The sequence below is a fragment of the Egretta garzetta genome, unplaced genomic scaffold (genome assembly GCF_000687185.1).
Source record: "Egretta garzetta isolate BGI_Z169 unplaced genomic scaffold, ASM68718v1 scaffold1257, whole genome shotgun sequence".
Taxonomy (NCBI): Eukaryota; Metazoa; Chordata; class Aves; order Pelecaniformes; family Ardeidae; genus Egretta; species Egretta garzetta.
Genome location: NW_009260151.1, coordinates 108,569 through 128,912, shown reverse-complemented (window position 1 = coordinate 128,912; position 20,344 = coordinate 108,569). Strand labels below are relative to the sequence as shown.

The window sequence follows — 20,344 nt, the reverse complement described above, 5'->3', positions numbered from 1 at the left end:
ATGATGAAACCTCCCTGCACAGCCGTGCATGCCATTTAAGGCAAACATCACCTGTACCACCGCGGAAAAATGGCAAAGCTTCCATTAATCAGGAAAGCTCAGAAGCAAAACTGATGGAAAATTCATGGGGCAAAGCAAGAGTTCAACACCTGACTAGTGCTCATCAGTTTCTGGACATGATCCATGCTACACAGGCAGCCCTGTCTGGGAACACAGCTTCTCCCGGGATGAAAGGAGGCTGCTGTGCTTTTAGGGAGTCCAGAGAGATCACTGGGAAGCTCCTCCTCTCCAGAGGAGGTGGCTGGAGCAGTCATCAGAAGGGACACAGATCAAGGAGAGAGGCAATACCATTAAAAATCCATGTCACACAGAATTACTAGCAGTGGCTTTTTGCCAGGGCAAAATGTCACAGCCCATGTTTGTTCTCCGGACGCCATTACCACTTACCGATATTCTCTTTTTGCATTGGTTACACAGCTGCAAAGGTGCTCCACTACCCACCCGTGTAGATACAGCCTTCTCCCTATGCTATTGATGTTCCCAAGATGCAGCAGACTGCTGCCATCTCACTCATAACTAGATCTCTGCCTAGATAGGCTTACTACAAGATTTCTCCACTTTTAAGAAAGAACCTTCCCCCCACCCCACAATGATTAAAAAAAGTTATTTAAGTATTAACCATGTAGAAGAAACCTATAGGAAAATAATATAGGAGAGTCTTCTGTTCTTAGGGCTAAGCAGTGTCATGCAGACAGTATGCAACAAAACTGCTGCCGGCTTCCCTCCAACAGTATAATTTCAGGGAAGCAGTAATTGAGGTCAGCCAAGATGCTCAGTGCCACTGGAGCGCTCTGTCATATTACTCGGTTTATTACTTGCTTTTCCAAATGAGGGTCTGATCCTGATTTTTATGTCCTAAAGGGAAGGAGGGTGCTTTGTTGACTCAGAGGAGCCATGCAAAAAATTGCAAGACTGGGCCTTAAACTGAGAATCTGACTCACTAAACACATTTCTTCCAGACACTGGCTGAAAGGCTAAGGCACTGAGCCCCAGGAACACCTCTCATTTCCAGGGAGGCTCTCTGCCCTGGATTTCTGTGGAGGAGTTGCCACAGAGTTCTTCCAGCCAAACACAGGCTGTTGAAGTACATCACTTACAGCATTAGCACTCGTACCCTGCTCTCACATCTCAGTGTCACTACATCTTGCGAAGTCCTCACCGTGGGGCGTCACACAGAGGAGTCGTAAAAAACAAGATGTGTCAAATATGAATGATCATATCAAACCTGCATTATCATAGTCAGACAACACACACAAAAAATATGATGGGAAAAGCAGCAGGCACTGCTCCTTCTAGCTGCCATTTTCAAAGCAATCTTAGGAGATCACCAATTCCGCACACCCTGCCCGCCTACATTCGATGGTAAATTACTAATTTTAAATGGAAATGCAACATTCCATAACAAAAGACACCACGGTCCCAAAACTGCTTGTACAAAACCTTGCTGAAACAGCCTGGAAAACCTCAACTGCAGAACCAACCACCCTTGTCAGAGGCAGACACTGTTGCCTCTCCTCTTTAGCAGAGGAAACTGCCTACAACACATAGTACTTGCAGCCAACAGCCAGCCAAGAGCAATGCTAGAGGCTGAGCTCAACAACAAGACTCCTGTGTCCTGGCTCAGCATCTGCTAGGAAGAAGTCAGTCTCAGTGGTCTACGCTCGCTTCATGCTAACCGCTGATGCACATGGTAGCTGTTTCTGGAGGGCTGCAGGCTCCCAGCTGGTACCTGCTGCCAGAGATGATGTTGTTGAGCAATCCCTAGGAAGCCCTGCCGCACCACTCCTGAACACTGTGCTGATTACCTTGTGCCATCTTGGCAGAGGTGTGAGACCGGGGGCACCCTCTGCAGAGCATGAGGGACAGGGCAGTGTCCTGGCCACAGCCAAATGGGTCATGAACGTGCTTCAGTGGCTGTGGCTACCCATCTCAGCACAGGACCACTGCCTCTCCTTGCTGCAGCCTCTAATTGACTGAGCAGCGCTTTGAGCTACCTGCAGAATGAAAGGCACACGAGAGCAGAAGCTGGTTTATTAAGAGGCCTGTGACAATGAGACATCGGAGCTGCAGATGCACTGTACAAGCTGCAGACTCCCAGAATGAGCTTTCCACAAATGAATCCTCTTGTCAAGAGCTGTACGATTCTGTATTCATGTACCCTGCCAGAGGAGTACTTGGCAACCCCTTTGATATCACTCTCTAAATTAATAGACAAAGGGAATTTTATCAGAAGCAGGAACTGAAGTCAGATGTCGGTACAGTGACAGCTGCAAAGCAATTGCTGCGCAGGTGTGACAACATGGGGAAAGGAGCCGCACAACAGCGCACATCTGCATCGGGAGGTAAGAGGATGGCCCTGCCACTGACTTACTATTGCTATTAACTATTACTGCACAGAAATCAAGATTCCTGAGCACAGGTCACTCTCCTTGGACTGCAAACCACCACCAGCCCTCAACACTTCAATGTCATCTTTATCCCAGCCCAGTCTCTCCGGGTGAACCTCCCCTCTCAGCCTCTTTGAGACGGTCTGGGAAGAACAAACACCAAAGTTCAGAGGACGGTAACAGAGTAAAGCACGTCACAACATGAGTGCCTGAGGTTTACTAGGACTCGTCTCTCAGCTCCTGGAGCCCCTCTGCATTGCTGAGCATCACAGCCCTACACCTCTGAGCATGGGTGAGCAACAGCGCTGCTGTCCACACTGATGGCATCCTCCAGCACAGCAGCGCGTGTGGTATAAAAGAAAGAGCTGGGACTGATAACAACTCTCCGGCTATGGGACTGAAAGGCTCCAGAGGCAGCTGCACACAGCCCCCAGCCTAAAGGCACTGGAATTACGAAGTAGTGGAGAAAAGTGAAGAGGGAAGTGTTTGTGAGGATCCCAACAGCAGAAGCCTAACCTCTCAGCTGCTCAAGGGGAAATGCTAGCACAGCCCAGCTAAACCAAGATCGAGAAGGCAGGATAGGAAACAGGACCCTTCCCCAACATCAGGCTCTTTTACCTGCACAGGTTCATCTCTGCTGCCCAAGCAGAGCTCTTCTCTCTCCGCCTCAATAGCTTCCAGTGGACTCGGCTGGGTCTCTGCAGAAAAACACCTCTGTGTCAGCACAGGTTTGCAGCCCCCCAACTATCTCCTCACTTGTTGATGTAACTTAGCCCATTTCCAAACAGCATTTTCACAGTTTCAAAACATTTTTTAGACTTGCCACAAACGTTAGCAGACAATGTGCAACAACACAGCCGGATGAGGGGTTAAAAGTCACAGCATGGTGGTGTGAGGACAAAGCCACCGCAGCTTTGCGGCTTCACGGGGAGTGAGACTAGACACAGGGAAAATGCGTGGGACACTTGCTGGGATAGAGACAAAGCAAGAATAGAGCTCTCCCTTGCATTGAGACAAACAGAGCTCCAGTTCTGCGGTCTGTCTCACAGTCACACCTTCTTTAGACCTCCACATCTTCCTCAGCAACAAAATATGCCTCCAAGCACCATCATGACCTCTCTCTCTACAGCTGCTTGTGAACAGGAGCCGTCTCTTCATTAATTTTTTCACTTAAACCCCTGAACTGGAAAATCTTGAACGTGGTAGAAGAGACCGAGGATGAAAAACTCCTTGGTCCCAAACAGGTTTAATTAACATAAAGCAAAAACTATTTCAGCTCTCATGCTTTACACATATCTTGACACTGAAAAAATCTAAAAATTTCTTGAATGCCTTGAAGAGACCACTCCTGACACCTTGTTTTGAACGATCCCTTTGCACCAACGTACATCCTGGTGTCTCTTCAGCAGCAAGTCCCCAGCAATCACCGGTCACAGAACTGTCTCAGAAGGAAAGGGTCAAAAAACAGGGAGTCAAACAAAATTACCTGAATAATTTCAGCCCTGACAAAGAGAGCTGGAGGGGGAAAAAAAAAAACTAATTTTGTTCAAATAATTCGAAAATTCTCTTCTTTTCTCTGAATTTTATAAGTGTGTAACTTTCAGTGCAAAATTCAGAACATTCTCAATTGCCTCTTACCTGGGCAAACAGAGATCTCTTCTTCAGCAGAGTTTTCTGTAGCAATATCTGGGCTCCTTTTACTGCCAAGTGGGGTCAACATGGAGATGCTGTTCAAAATATAAATATAATATAAATTTCCAATCCAGTAGGTGTGACAGCACACACCTGCCTGTCTTATGCAGTTCAGAACAGCAGCGATGCTGTAATTTCCAAGTGGTCAATATCTGATAGCCAGAAATGACCAGGATAACAGGGAAATACGGGTACAAAACAGTGTCCTAAGCAAAAAACCCCAAAGGGAACATTTTTTTCTTCTAGAAGCCCTTGACAAAAAGGCATGAAGTACCACTGCCTCATGTCAGGGGAGCAAAACCACCTGCTCACAGCCGTGGGACTCTCTTGATTCTTTCTACTCTTGGAAGATTTGGGAGTTGTGCAGGTACCAGCACCGTGCTTCTTTCTGTCTGGGGAAGGAAGTCCTCAGAGAGGAGAGACACAGGCTTGCTTTATCCCGTATTACCCTCTCCCTCCTCACACTGCTAATTTCCTTCCTTATCGCTGTGCATGGCAGGGATGCAAGACAGGGCAAGGCCTCCCTGCAGCGAAGTCCTAACAACATTAGCACGGCAGTTCCTCCAAGCAGCACTGGGTACCGCTCCTCTTGTTTTGACCTTCGGATTCCTCCTTTTTTTTTTTTTTTCCTCCCCCCACACTGCACAGTGTCTTTCCGAAACAGGCAGGCATTGCTGAGTAAGTCTGGCACCCATGCTGACACGCTCCGTGCTTTGCGTGGCTTTCTGATTAGTCTGATCAAGTATGCAAGAACACACTTTAAAAACACGAATCCCCATACTGACAAATAGAAGATTTATTAAGCTCAACCACAGGCCTTAGAGAGGAGAGAGCAGCCACTGCTGATTTATGATAAATAACAAAATTCTGATAGGAAATCACAAGTGGCTTTTCTCTCTAAATAAAGCATCTCAAAGCATTTGTTATGAATCCAGGCTGTGCGTGTTTTACTCTGTGTCTAACATCAGGGCTCACTTCAAAAGAACTCACACAAAACAACTTGCTGTGACATTTATAAAATGGGCTAATCAATTTGAAGTCAAACCACATTTCTTGCTACACCAACTATCTCCTGGTAACAAAGCCTATAATCATTTATTAAAACCCCAATCTACCGTGCTCTGCACAAAGCGTAAAACAATCAGGTAGAGCGGCCCGCGGAAAGTAAAGCAGCCTCTTCTCACTGCTGTTGCTTCCAAAACTGCTTCGCTACCTCCAGACAGCTCAGAGCTGTGTTATCCTATGAAGTGCTGCCGAGGGCTGCTGGCCAGGGTGCCTGAGCTTCACCCAAGAGAGGACTGTGCTTGGCAAATTACCAGGAGCCAGATGGCAACACTTAATGTGCACAAAACTGCGAAGACCGCAGCCATTTCTTGCCTTGCTGCAGATGTGCCAGCTGCTAAAGGAGGGGCTGCAGCACCCAGGTGCATCCCAGCCCCAAGAGGGACAGCCAGAAGCTCCTGGGCAGCTTGTGGAACGTCCCAAACTAATCCTCATCAGCTATGCCAAAGGAAAGAGGTCCTGCTCTTTTCATATTCAGCCCTGGCCTCTTCTGCCTTAAGCAGGCGGGAGGCCAGTGCTGCAGAGCACACACCTCGGTGCTTTCCACGCAAGCACACAAGCTCAGACCTCAGCTGTCACAGGCTCATCAGCCTCGGCAGCAACAGCAGCCACAGGCTCCTCCTGCTCCCCAAGGCGAGCTTTAAGCTCGTTATACAGGTGCAAGCAAGAGGGATTTTCATACTCTGCATATTGATATTAACTGCTCAGGCCAAATGCTGTTAGATCAGAGAGAAATTGGCAGTATTGTTCCAAAGCAGGTTTAAATTATAAAACCCAGCAAATTAAAAACATGACATTATCTGCCCTCTCTTGTAACTTGCTCCTTGAATCCTCTCCCATTTGCCCTTCTTCTCCCAGAGCCTTTGCTGCAGAATTGCATCCCACAGGAAGGAGAAGAAAAAAAAAAAAAAAAAAAGGAAAAGAGGAGTAGGCTTAAATCTGAAGAAAATCATGTTGACTTGTCCCACACCTGTCATCTGCTGAAGTGGCTTTTCTGGAGCACTGCACTCTATCTTTGGCTGATAGGCAGTGCCGTCTGGCTTCCTCCTCCCTTCTTTCCTCTTCAGCAGTAAGGCAAGATCATAAAAATACACACAGAAATCCAGTAAACCCTCCACCATGCTGCCTGTGCGCCTTCCCAGACAGACCACGTGATAACATCGCTATAACTCACCTTCAGCTCACCCACCCATCTCCACGGCTTTACTGCACCATGTCACATTAGCTCCAGAGGGCAAGGATCAAGTCCTTGTACTTGTACTAGGATGCACCTTGCACATTTTATAAAGTAACAAGAGTAACTGATCTCTTCTCCCCAGTTGTATCCCACCTCTCTCCCACGCTGCTCCAAAGCCATCTATTTCTGGGGATACCTAACAGCAGTGACCGCAGACAGCCTCTCCAGCAAGCCCTGCTGCCAGGCTCTGCAGCGAGCCCTGCTGAGACTGCACCCCAAAATGCTCCAAGGAGACTGGAAGAGCCCATGACACCATGCTCTGATATCACCCTCCTCACCTCTGTGCAATTTGCATGGGTTCTCCGTCTTCAGCCACATCCTCTGCAGGCAGCACCTGGGAGGCCTGGAAAGGAAAATTCTGATATATAAAACAACATACACAGCTAACTGGGATCTGCTGGATCATCAGTTTCTGTCCATGGCATTGCACCCAATCTGTTACCTATCTTTTTCTGGAAATGGCTAAGTATCCATCCCGAACTAGTCAGCTTTTTGCCTCCATCGCTCCTTTTGGCAAGGTGTTTCAGCAGCTCCCTGCAATGATACCTGGCTGTTTGCTACCTTGCTGCCTAGACATGTTCCTGGACAGTCTGTGGCCATTCATTCATGCCAACTTTGTCCATCATCTTCCACACCCTCTGCCTGTTCCTAGCATCTACCCTGATGTACTTGTAGGCAGCAACCATAGCTCTTCTCCATCTCCATTTGTGCTGAACTAAACAACCCAAGGTTTTTAGTGTCTCCTTGCACTCCCTCAAGCACCTCAGCAGCTCTGACCTACTCCAGTTTAAAATCTATTTGCCTGAGCCAGGATGACCTGATCAACTGGTACAGCTGATGTTTGACCACAAGAAGTACTTTTCTGAAATTTTGTACAGATAAGATCTGTTGCATTTTTCTTGACTGAGAAATCAGCTGTCCCATCAAAGAGAGGGAACAGATTAACCTGCACAATCTACAGCTGGTAAATCCGTGTGCATTTTATCCAATTTTTCATTTAGCTCTACGACTCCGTTTATTCTTTCCTTTAAAATTTTTTCAAAAGCCTTATGCACTGCCGAGGTCAGGCTAACATGCCAGTTGTTACTCAGATCTCTTTCTTCTTCTTCAGCATACACGTTACACTTGCCATTCTCTAATCAGGTGGAATTACAACGGTTTATTAGCAGTCCTTGCTGTCAGGCCTGCAATTTCTCATGCTAGTTCTCAAAGAAATCCAAGGGGTTTTCCTCCCCCTTCCTTGAGTCTATTAAACTCTCCGAGTTTGATTTCCACCATAGGTTTCAACTCTGATCAGCTTCACTCCTGGATGGCTGATGTACTTCCCCAGCAAGCCCCAAAACAAAGCCTCCTGCCAGATTTCCCTAAAGTGACTCCAGCCCCCAAATACTCTGTTTTATCTACACTATTCTTCATTTCTTCACAGCCTAACTCATCATTAACATAAAATACCACACCCTCCTTTAGTTTTATTTCTCTTTTTCCTGAACTGCGCATATCTTAACAATGTCTCTGCCCTGGTCACAAATATTGGGCCATGTTTCTGGTTTTCCTAGTACATATGTTATAAGGTATGGTATTAACTCAGGTCATCAGACTAACTCTCCAGAACTGGGTCTTTCGCTTCTCAATCTTTTAAAGACCAAGAGTCCCCTAACCTTATTTGCAATTTGAAGGAATTGACTCTATTAGCACTGAAGTTTGTCAGTGCAGGTTCACAGGCTATGAGATCTCCTGACAACTGGGATTTGCTCTGTGCCAACATCCCTTGGCTGCGGGTGGCAGTCGCAGCAGTTGGCCACTGCCACAAAGGTCTCTGCCAGCTCCAGGTGAGGGTTTCAAAGCAGGGGTACAGGTAGGCTCCCTTGAGCACAGCATCTGAGCCTTCATTTCACTGGTACAACACATAGCATAAGGCTTTTTCAAGGGCAGCTTTGAGACTCCATGGATGTTTTCTAGACTCAGCACAGCCTAAAATCTTCCACCGATCCCACCAGCAAAGCAGCACTGGTGGCACTGGGGAGCCCCAGGGCAGTACAGGCAGCAGGGGTCTCTGAGTGAGGCAGCACACCAGGGACACGACTGCTCTGGGCCCCTCCTTTGTCACTGCCAGTGGAATTATATTTGATAGAAAGAAAAAAATGGAGACAAGGCACAAGCAAACATCAAACATATCGATCTTGCAAGTAAATCACCTGCGCCGGTCTCAGCGTGCGACTGCACAGAGAGGCAAGAGAAGGAAGCAACCTCTCAAGCTGGGAGTGATAAGGCAGATGAAAGGGCATTTAGAAATTATTTTCTCTCAAGCAAATAAAAGACTGACAAATTCTGGGCTAGGGTTGAAATTCTAAAGTCTGCTCCCTTCCTTATTTATTCACCTTAAAAATATCAGAAAGACTACATCTACATACACTTTATGGCTTTTTGAGAGTGCTCTTGTGGTCAGAATGAGTACATTACAAGTTCCCATTCAGCACCACGAAAACCTCTTTTCTCCCCCCAAATTAATTAGGTATTAGCATTAAAAGGATAATATATATAAAAAAACACCCCACAATTTTTAATAGTGATTAAAAGTTCACGCCCTTCCCAGCTGCTGTAGCTTTCCAAGGGCTTTAGCATACACCTCCATAGACCTGCAGCCACCCCAATCTTCCAGATTAGTGACATCTCCATTTCCAAAGGAAGAGACACAGAAGAAAAAAAGCAGTTCGCCTTAAGAACCTTTCAGGTCTTTTGTATCTATCCTAAAGAAATGAAAAAGGGTACAAGTCAGTTTCTTTCTTCTGCAGGTCACCTCTAAGGCTTGTTTAAATCTGTATCTGCTAAACCCAAGCCAAAGCACTGTCATGAAAAGTCACATTTCAGCACAGGCTGCTCTGCACTTTTTCTGCAACCAGAAAATGCAGACATGACGTTTTTCCTAAGTGCTCAATATTACAAGACAGAATATAAATATCACAAAACAAGTTAAGTATCTTTCTAACACCAGGGTAAATGATCAAATACACTTGAAAACAGGAACAACAGAGCTGAGGCTTCAGTCATAGAGAAGATAAAGTTATACAATGATCCGGGAGTGAAGTCATTATGAAAAATGAGGGTTGGAAAAGGCTGACACAAACCTAAAATACAGCAGTAATAAATACTTCATCTGACTAGCAATCTGTTTAAACTTAGCAGTGACAGAAAGCTGCCTTCCGCTCCAACAAGAGGGCCCTGACAGAGACAGAGGCTGACACCTAGCGTCTAGCAGACCCAACAAGCAAGCCGGAGAGAAGGTGCCCAACCACCAGAACAAGGACGATGAGCACTGCCGTGATGACAGATCACCCCGGGGAAGGCAGAAGATGCCTGAGAGCACACAGAGCCTCTCCCGGCCACAACCACAGGACCACAAGGGAAAAGAGCACTTGCAAGGGTGAAGCACGTACGGACGCAGATGAGCATGTAGGTGCAAAAAGGAAAGGCTGAGCTGCAAGGACATTTCTGTCTGCAAAGGAAAATGCAGAGCTCCCCACACGGCTCTGGGTTTCTAAGCTGGTTTGCCAGAGCTGACGGTGGTCAGCATTATGTCTGCGCTCGCTACCCTAACACACTGCCAGGCTACACCCTTCTGAGAAGGACAAGTCAGCTGCAAGTCTTTATCTCAGTGGTGCATTAATGGACGACTGCCAGGCTGCATGATGGCCCCTACCATTTGTGAGCTGCGTGTCAGCCTGTATGCTTATCCTCTCCCTTTCACAGTAAGCTGTGTGGCTGGGGGAGGAAGTCCCTAAATTGAAGAGAAGCATTAAATAGCAGTGCCTGCCTTGCAGAAGGGACTGAACCCTAAAACAGACAGAAGAGCGGGACTGTTCAACCTCTGCTCAGTGGCAAAGGTCTTACCTGGCAGTAGCTGGTGGTCGGTTCATCATCAGAAGTGGAATTCTTCTCTTCTTCTATGCTATGCCCTGGACTCTCTGCCTCCCTCCTCTTTGAAGGGAGGAGCCAGGTGATGCTCTCAGATTCTTTCTGCCCATCTGGGTCTCCATCTTCTGTATCATCAGCAACTCCATTCTCCCTGCTTATCTGCTCTCCTTTCCCAAGCTCATTTTGGCTCAAGGAAGAACTGGGCACAACTGGGTTACCAAACTCCTTCTTATGCAACAGCTGCCTCTGAGCCTGCTTCAGGCTCTTCTGGTAAACCTCCAGCTGACACAAGATGACTTTGGTGTACTGGTTGGGGTCCACCCCTTTGGGGCAGAAGGGGATGCCCCAGTAATAGTGCACTGTGTCTCTCGCCTCCTCCTGCTTTTGCTTCTCCTCCGCTGCATTCAGCATGTGAAGCTCAGGGGTACTGTCAGACACCTCGTTCTGCTCTGCTCGCTCTGTGGAAACATGGACTTTGGCAGCGTGCCCGGGCTGCGAGGTGTGTGTGGTACCTGCTCCTCCACCACTCCTCCTGGGGCTGCTACACCGCTCCATGGTCCAACTCTTCCACAGCATGGCTGAGCTCCCGGCACTAGCTTCTTGCGCAGAATGGCCAGTGCAGGGCAGGGGCTGCTCTTTTGGTTCATGGCCTGTTGCATCGCAAGAGCTGGAGGGGCTTGTGAACAGTCTCCGAGGTGTCAGTCGCCAGGAGCCTGAAGTCACCCTACCAAAGGTGGGACTCAAAGAGATGAGGTTGTCTCCAAAAGTGCTGGGTACCACATTACTAGAATCACTTTTTACTGGTGAGGAAGGCTTTTCACTTGACCTTGTCACAGGCTGGCCCTTCCCCGGAGACACGATTATGCTGGATACTAGTGAGCTTTCAACGATTTCCTGGCTTAACCTCCTCAACACTACCAGGGGGCTCCGGGTGACATCCATCTGTCCGTTCCCATCAGCTCTGGCGCTCTGTGAGTGGGAGCTGCACTCGGAGCGAGGGGTGTCAGGGCAAAGTGCCAGACCTCCCAGGATCTCAGAGCCTTCTTTCTCAGCGGGCTGGCTTTGGCCTCGCATGCCCAGTGCTTCTGTAGGCAAGTGAGGGGTTGCATCAGAGGAGTCTGAGGGCTGACAGCTCTGGAAAACAAAAGGTTGATTCTCCGAGAGGCACATTCTCTATCAGCAGAGCAAGGCCTCCCCCAGCAAACAGGCAGCCATCACCCAAACTGCAGAACACAACCCCCCCAGATCAGAACTGTGTACCCCAAAACAAGGGACAGCTGAGGTTAGACTTCCTATGCCTCTCACTAGGAATGGTACAAAACAACTACTCTGCAACTGCTGTATTTCCAGCTTGTGCTGGAAATAGCTAGGCCCCCCTCGCAGTGTGGCAAAGGAAGCGCAGAAAGCAATGTTGCTGAAGAACCCTAGTAAGCCTCTTCACAGAAGCGCACTTACATTAAGGCTCTCAGCAATGGCCTTCCTCAAGAGCTCCTCCTCTTCCTCTTCCTGACAGTTCACTTGTCTGGCTTCTTGCTCACTCATTTTCAGGGCCAGTGCAAACTGCTCCTCTTCAGTCATCTCTACAGCAGAAGAAAAAGAATAATGTCAAGTCACAGCTGAAGGTGTATGTAAACACTCAACATATATCCAGCATGCTGAGAGAGATGTCCAAGGGTCCCGCCTCCCCAGGAGGAATGCAGAGCAAAACATCTAAACTCTAGCTTTCCTGAAAAGGTGTCACCAAATGGGGAGCAGGCAACACTAAATGAAAAAAGTAACCCAAGTCAGGAACTTCAGCGAGGGTTTCTACGGCAATCTAAACTCCAACTCCCTGGGTATATTAACTGCAATGGGACATTTTATTTGCCTTCATCAAACAACACGCTCTACAGCCGCAGAACGCATGTTCCAGGAGAGAGGAAAAGGACAGATTTCTAAAGCATGCTCATTTTTATATCAGATAGGCTTAGCAGCAAGGCAGGATAAAGAACACATCTTCTTTAATACACTCTTTTACTAGCCAAATAGCACATCTCACTGCCTTCTGACACACAGATACCTGCAATACCACAGGAGACCTACCCAAGAGCAAAAGAGCTACATGTTGTTCACCCTGAGCTGCAGGTGGAAAGCTCTGTGGAGGATAATGTTACTTGCTCGGTGGTATTATGGAGGATCTTTCACATGCATACATCCCCCTTCTGCTCACATCACCACTCCACTGCATCACTAAGTCAGTCATGCATGGGAAACAGGTTTCCTACAATTGTAACTGCTATTTCAGCAGAAAATTTCTTCCTGAAATATTCCTCACTCAGAGCAAACCAGAACCGATACTGGCTATTCAGAAACAAAGCAGTTAGTTACTTTGGAAAACACTTTATTTACTTAGACTCAATCCAACACTTTCACTATGCTTAAAATATACAGTGCCTGCAGAATGGAGTGCAGCTCGGAAAACAACTCAACAGCACTCTCAGGAGCTGAAAAATACATCTTCTCACTCAAAAAAAATTGACAGATTTCCTTCAAAACCTGCTCCCTCCTTCAGGCAGAATCCTGCACGCACCATCTCATGCATGAACCGAAAGGCTTGCTCTCTGATGGGCTAGAAGAGCTTTAAGAGATGCGATTGCAACAGCAAGGCCGCCCAAGCACAAAACATGCCTTTACTGCAGCCAGTTTCAGAGACCGACGTTTCCCTAGATAAAGATGCATTCAGAAGTTGCAGGCTCCCATTTTATAACCCAACCTCTTCCTACCAGCTGCCACCAAAATACAGCCGCACAGCCTCCCTTGAAGCAGCCTGGGATTGCACTGGTTGTAGCACAGCCTGTGCATCACGGCACGACTGCATTGAGGTGCATCCAGACAGCAGCAGGCTTGGCTTTGCTTTGCCCTTCCCCCAGCTCGTTGCTAATGACAGGCTGGTCTTCCCCCACCCAAGCAGGATTTGAAGCATTTTTGGACTGTTCTGATTACCAGCCATAGATTCCTTTACATGTCCTACTAAATCAGCACTTCGCTTTAGGTTCGTTTTTTTTTTTTTATTTCTTTAAAAATTAAGAAAGAGGTTGAAGTGAAGGCAGACTGCAGTGCACTCAGGGCTCGTGGGGATCTTTTGTCCTTGGACAAAGTCACGCTATGATGTTACAGCCGTTGAAGTGAAGGCAGACTGCAGTGCACTCAGGGCTCGTGGGGATCTTTTGTCCTTGGACAAAGTCACGCTATGATGTTACAGCCAGGAGGGACCAGGGAAAAAAAAAAAACCAAAACACATCCTTTAATGGAAAGCATACGACAGCCCCGTGTATGAAGGTAGCTCCCATCCCAAAGAACAGCAGTAATATGCAGCGTTTCCACAATACCAAACACCTCCCAAGCATTCAGTAAGTGTGTGCTGATTTATTTCAGTGCCCAGACCATCACAGCCATCAGGCCAGATCCTGCAAACTCTGACATGTGCAAGAAAACCAGTGCACATGATCAGTGCCCTGCAACACAAGACCTTCCACGTGCTTAAATTAAAATGGGGTCCTGTGTGTTCACCAGTTCAGACTATCAACATCCATGAAGCTTAATAAAAAGAAACATTTTTTGGCGAGTTACTACTGTACATTTTGTTTTCTTCTCCCTCCCTGGCACAGCAATTTCCCCTCTGGGGACAGGGAACGTGCCAGACAAATGCTGCCTCTGGCAAAGAAACCAGCGACAAACAAAATGCACTTAGTGCACGTTCCAGTTGAGTAGGTGCACCAGAGACAAGTAAATCTGGAGTTTAAATCCACCTGGCATTACGGTGGGGAGAGCAAAGCACAGTTCTGCTCATGCCTTCCAGGAGACCTGACCCGCTTTAAGCTGAGCAGTCTGGAGCCGATAGTATTTTGTGCTCCACATCTGATAATTTCTCAGCATGGTGCATTTTACTAAACTTGATGTTGATTGCACCGGTCAAAATTTACAATTATTACAAATCCAGAGTGTTGCATTAGCCCCTGACCAGTGTGTGCAAAGAGACCTCTGGAGCACTTCATGAGTGAGCACTGAGTGTGCAGGGAAGGCGAGCCATGCTCCCGGAGCATGCCGGCAGGGCCGGGGCTCCCACAGCCCTTGGAAGGAACAAGCCCTCTCCATCTGCACAGACACACTCCGTTACACTCAGCTCACACTCCTCGCACACGCCCATCCTTGCTACTGGGTGGGAAAAGCCGGCACCTCCAGCTGGGAATTCTGCATCTCACACTCCAGTATCCACTCGCCACATATCCATCCCAACACAGCATGAAATCCCAGCGCCTCTCAGGGGACCAGGGCATCCAAGAAACCCACAGATGGAAAGGAGGGGTCAGGGAGAAACTGTTTTTAAGACATTGCAGCCCTAAACAAATTAAACCATTTCAGAGCCTTTTTAAATGCTAATACGGCAATTTGCTAAGCAATTTATGTTCTATTTTGACATTTGCAAAGTGAATTAGATGCAAAACCCCACTAGTTGTAGTTCTAACACTTACTAATAGGAGATTTACTCAAAAATAATGGAAATGTGGGATCTCAGTATTTCCACATATCCAAAGTGCAATTACAGTAAAAACATTCAAATGTGCTTTAAAGCACTGACTTCCTCCGGAAAAAGAGGGAGACTTCTTTAGGTTTTGTATTTCCATTTATCCTGTCAGGATGAAACGTCACAGATATATTTTAGTTACGGCTTTACGTTAAAATGAATAAAACCACAACAAAGCAAAAATGGGAGGATACGCTTTATAACTAGAGCCTGCAAATATCAGAAATTTTCCAGTTTTGAGGAGAAAGAACTTGCTCTACCCAGAAGCACCGAATCTTTACAAAAGACCAATTTGCCTCGCAATTCAAAGAATTTATTTAAAGACACTGAGAAAAATAATTACTACTTCAAATCTTAATTTGCCTAAAAGCAAACACCAAAAGTCTAATTATAGCTTCCCATAAATGAGAGAACAGACCCACCATCACACATGCTTAAACAAGCAACCGCTCTCTGACCGAGCGGCACTGGGCACCCCCAACCTCCTGTGCTTCAAGGAGGCAGGTGTGCACACTAAAAAAAGGGCAGCTTTTGCCCCAGGAAGAGAAAAACTATTATAAAGAATTCCAATATCTAGAAACGCAGCAAAACTCCTCCATCATACAATGGCTAGAGAGCCAGCCCTGCCTCCCGCAGATTTTCTGGAGCACATGGAACACCTTTCTCACAGCAGCAGCTCCCAAAACCCAGCCCGCCCAACGATGCAATGAGGACATCCAACTTCAGCAACTCCCTGTTCTTAGCACCATATGTTTGGTCACATTTTAACAGCAACTCCAAGGGGGGTTCAGCTTTTATTTTGTGTTCCATTTCTTTTGGGAGAAAGAGAAGAAAAAGAAGAAGAAAAAAAAAAAAAAAAAGACCTCTTCCCCCATCTCTGACTTTGCTATCTTACTTGTTCCAACAGAGGACACGCACAGTGGGTTTCAACTCCCACAAAGAGCCAGGCTGTTTCATGCTATGGCCTTAGGCCTCTATTAAAAACAATTTAATTCACACAAGCCCTCTGAGGACTGAAAAGCCCAACTGCTGCTACTTGCGGAGCACTGGCGTGCTCCATTTTGTTTAGTGATTGCTTTGGGTTTTGCAGGAGACATCTCTCCCACTTTAAAACATTCTGAATTTAACATACTAGATGGACTGCTGCCTCACAGAGCGCAAGAACGGGAGAGCAGATCCACTGGGGCAGAGCCATGGTCCACCGGCCTGGCCACTGTAACAAGTGGTGCTGTAAGGGGAGTAAGGGCAAGCCTGGCCATGCCCAGAGGTCCCTCCTGCTCATAGATCCTCAGCAGTCAAAAATGCTGTTTGCAGAATATGAGTGGGAACATCCCAGCCTGTTCCCTTCAGCATCTGTTTATAGACCTATTGTCCATGAATGCATTTAATCCCTTATTAAAGCTGCTGGTACTAACCAGTAACCTCCTGTGACAAAAACTTGCAGGAGTTCACTACATACTGTGGGAAGCATTACTTTCCTTTACCTGCTTTAAACCTATCTGTCTCCTGCTATTTCCACCGACTGCACCCTGGCTGGTAAACAACAGCTTTGTGTTCAGCTAAGGCACTGCCTTCCTGATGTGAACTTTGATCCCACCTTCCTCTCCTACCAGAGCAGCCCCAGGCTTTCCAGACGCTCCTCATAAGGCAGCTGCTCCCTCCCCTTCATGGCTTGGGTTGCCCTTCTCTGGATGTCCCCTAACTCCACCGTGTCCTTGAGATGCAGAGACTAGAACTGCACACAGCGCTGTTGATGTGGGTGCACCAACGTTTTATATAACAGCAAAATGACGTAAAACAAATCTCTTGTTCTTAACACCCTTCCTTATGATGCCCAACATTTCTGGTTTCTCCAGCTGCCCCCACGCTACAAGATGATGATTTCGGAGAACTGTCAGCTGCAACTCAGATCTTTCCTGAGCTGCGACTGCCAGGTCAGAGCATCATGATGTTTCAGGGAAAGACAGCAGGAGAGGGGCCTGAACGGGAAAGCAGTTTGTGACTGACAGTGCTTTCAGATCGGCTTCAACCAATTTTGAAACCCAGGTGAGGTACAGACACCCTCGCACGCTTATTCTGGAAGTGCACACTCCGCTGGGGAGCAAACAAGTGACGGTCTCCCTGTTCAGAAAGGCAAATTTACCCCTGAGAACAGTCTTCTCTGAGAGCTGTGCATCCCCAGCCACATCGCAGCCTTTCTGCCAGGGAAATAATCTCTAACACAAACAGCAGAAGCGGCTCAGCACCAGTCTGCTTCCCCAGCCCCACACTTGAAACCTACGTGCAATTTTCCTTTTAGCAGCAAACTTCGTTCTATCCAGCTGCTGTTTTGTTCTCTTCTTTTGCAATCCAGTCTCTTCCTTTGACTCCTGCTGTAATGGAAAAAAATATGGTGAGTGCATACAATATGTATGAAATACTACCAGCCCCCTCCGCCCCACTACTCCGACACAAACACTGGTTCAAGAACAAGCCTCTATTTGTGTGAAATTTGAATTTCAAACATAATTCAAGCACATTCTGTAACTATTAAAAGCTGTGTGATAAGCATAACGAGCAAAAAGAGTTACAGACTGACATAAACAGAGAAGTAGGAGAGACAATAGACTTCATGCCAGTCACCACCATGCACTGCACCTGCTGCCCATGATTTTAGAGAATTTGTTTGGCCTTGCTAAAACATTGGTATTTGTAAGCACTCAAAGCAGAAAACCAAAACCTTTTTAGAACTGAACATCGCATACCTGTAAGCCAGGGCTGTTTCTTGCCATGCAGCTTCTACTATTCTGCCCAGACAATTTTAGGTGACCAAAACTAGAATCCTAACCATTTCTGGGGACCCACCAATAACGCACCTCAAGGGTGGGAGAGCCTGCTGTATTTACTCCTGGTGCTAACCTCTCATTGTATTGGCACAAGTGTTTCATTTTTGAAGCCTGAATACTTCAGAAATTTGTCATCTCGAGGCCTCCCGGAATAATACCCACACGAACAACCAAAGCGCTTGCTGCTTTAAGCGCACTGACTGCAGCAAGAATGGTCACAGGCTTAATTGGCACACATTTATGCAAGTTGCTGTCCTAACGGCTTAAGCGAGGGTGTACACATTACCGAAGGCTGGCACTGGACCCCTTCCAGTTTGTCTCTCTAAATCAGGTAGGATTAGAATCAAACCCTGTGTTTCAGGCAGAGACCCACGCCTGGCCAGGAAGGGGGCTCACACGGCTCTGTCTGCAGCTGCAGTCAGTTTTGCTGTCCGTGAGACTCACAGCAAACTGGCCACACACTTGTGCCTCATACCACCTCCTGTGCCAGGAGGGGGGCTTCGTGATGGGGCACGCGGTTTGGGGCACTTTAATGCAAATGGATACACTGCTTATTTTCAAGTGTAATCTATTTCTGCTGTCTGTTGCCCATTTTTCTGAACCTGTGAAGTCCAAAGGACTGCACCTCTATGCTGAGTTTTGTTCAAGACACCTCCAGCTTTAGTGTTATCTGTAGATTTTATTAATGTCTATACACCACTTGCTCCCTCTTACAGATCATTAATGAGGATGTTAAAACACACACAGACCTAATATTGATCCTCTTGGCCTCAGCTTTACATCTCCCCCAAGAAGAGCCTCTCTTCTGTTCATCACCAGCTTTTGCTGACAGTCTTTTAGCAGGATTTCAATCCAGGAATGTTACTATCGAGACCAAATTGAATTATTTATCCAACTAAGATTTTGCAAGACATACTATTAAGTGGTTTCCTGAAATGCCAATATGTTACAGCTTTTACATGCCCTAATACCTATGCCATTTCTCACTTCCACTGATTTAAGAATCAGCTCACAACAAGGCAGCAATCATGCTCAGCAAGTCCACACACACACACTCATGCTTGCACCTAAGGGTTTTTTTTCCTTTGACTGATTCCTTCCCCACCCGGCCTGGTTTTGGTACCCTGTTTCTAAGATCTGGCCCTGTGTCTCCAAACGGCTGCTTCACAGCCAGATTCTTTCTTGCTAGAAGATGGATGCTCTCTACTTCTGAGCCTGCCTAGCTCATGCTTAGCAGGTGAAATCCTCTCTCTTCCAGGGCCCTGGCACGTCACCCTTCTCCAGTCTTCCGTAAGTCACAGGTTCTCCTACTCTGAATTGCTCTGCCTGTGTCTGCAGCAGCAGCCCTATGCTGACCTTGCGGGCAGTTCACACCTAAAGGAGCAGGGAATGGTTTGTGGGATCGTATCAGGATCACTAGGATTATATGCTGGATGAGGTTAAGCAACAGCTCTCCCGCTCTCCCCCAAAGCCCTGTCTAACAGTGCTAAACCCACTCCAGCTTAAGACAGGGGCAATTTAATCCTAGCAGGCTCTGTAAATCCCCAGCTCTTCTCTCTAGGCATCAATCTTCCCCTCATCACTCTTGCACTTGCCGGAAGGTCAACCCTGACACTCTCATCTGCAGCTCTCTTCCAGGGCACAGACGTGATTTATGAGCACACCAAACTTTACACGGCTGCCAGTGTCTGCTCTGTGAACAGAGACACACATTTACAATATGCACCACAGGACAAGACGAGGCTCAAACACCTCCAGGGCTTGGAGGGGAATGGCATGCCCAGCGCCGGGCGGGCTGCCTGGTTTCCCTGCGCAGCTGACTATGTGCCTTGGTTCCCCGTGCTGGGTCCTGAAGAATCTCAACATTTACACCAGTGGCAGGAGAAAAATTATTGCAGGACATGTGTTGTACGAATCTCATACATTTGAGAAAGATGTTTAAATTGCTTAACAGCGTTCTACCGAACAGCCACGGTACAGAGAACCGCTGAAGCAAATCCAATTAATCCTGATGGGCCAAAATATACACACACATCTCAATTCCGAGAATTCTTAAATCTTCTTTATTTTTAAACCCAGAAAATAAAACATACCTTTTAATTAGGATTTATGGCTGTTTGTACCTCTGCTGGGAGAGAGCCCCGCAGGCCCTGGAGTGCTCTGCATAAATGCAGGCATGGATGGTAGAAACAGAAGGGGCCAAGAAAATTCAGAGAAGACAACAGGGCTTGCTCTTTCTGACCCAACCTTTTAATGCTCATCTGTCTACAAGGATAATAGGAACTCAGGGGGCCACTCAACCAACTGCCTTTCTAATAAGATCACTAGTCCAAAAATAATCTTAATCAATTAAAATATTCCCAAACTGCAGCCAATACTCTTAGTTACAAGGTCATCTCCAACACACAACTTCCAGGGGAAACTAATTATTATAGCGGAGGCGAGGTGGGAACTGCGCACCTCTGCTCAGTGCCAGCCTGGATAGCATCTCTCCTCCTTTGCCATCAATTTAAAGTATAATGGCCAGAAGGAATCCAAATTCTCTTCCTGTGTGTCAGGATCTGCAGTTTAATTTATGATGCTCTCTTATGAGCAATTTCACTGT

At 47.0% G+C, this 20,344-nt stretch overlaps 1 protein-coding gene across 5 annotated transcripts in view; it reads right to left on the bottom strand.

Moving 5' to 3' along the window:
• Positions 1 to 20,344, bottom strand: part of UIMC1 (ubiquitin interaction motif containing 1) — a 45,614-nt gene that overhangs the window by 21,192 nt on the left and 4,078 nt on the right. For 4 of the 5 annotated variants that reach the window (XM_035897120.1, XM_035897122.1, XM_035897123.1 and 1 more), the window contains exons 2-7: positions 17,196 to 17,286; positions 11,806 to 11,930; positions 10,327 to 11,484; positions 6,717 to 6,796; positions 4,086 to 4,174; positions 3,066 to 3,145 (exon numbers count right to left, since the gene is read on the bottom strand). In XM_035897120.1, the coding sequence (XP_035753013.1) occupies positions 3,066 to 3,145; positions 4,086 to 4,174; positions 6,717 to 6,796; positions 10,327 to 11,484; positions 11,806 to 11,930; positions 17,196 to 17,286 (1,623 nt within the window). The remainder of the gene's footprint in view (positions 1 to 3,065; positions 3,146 to 4,085; positions 4,175 to 6,716; positions 6,797 to 10,326; positions 11,485 to 11,805; positions 11,931 to 17,195; positions 17,287 to 20,344) is intronic. The other variant, XM_009641711.2, reaches the window with a different exon arrangement.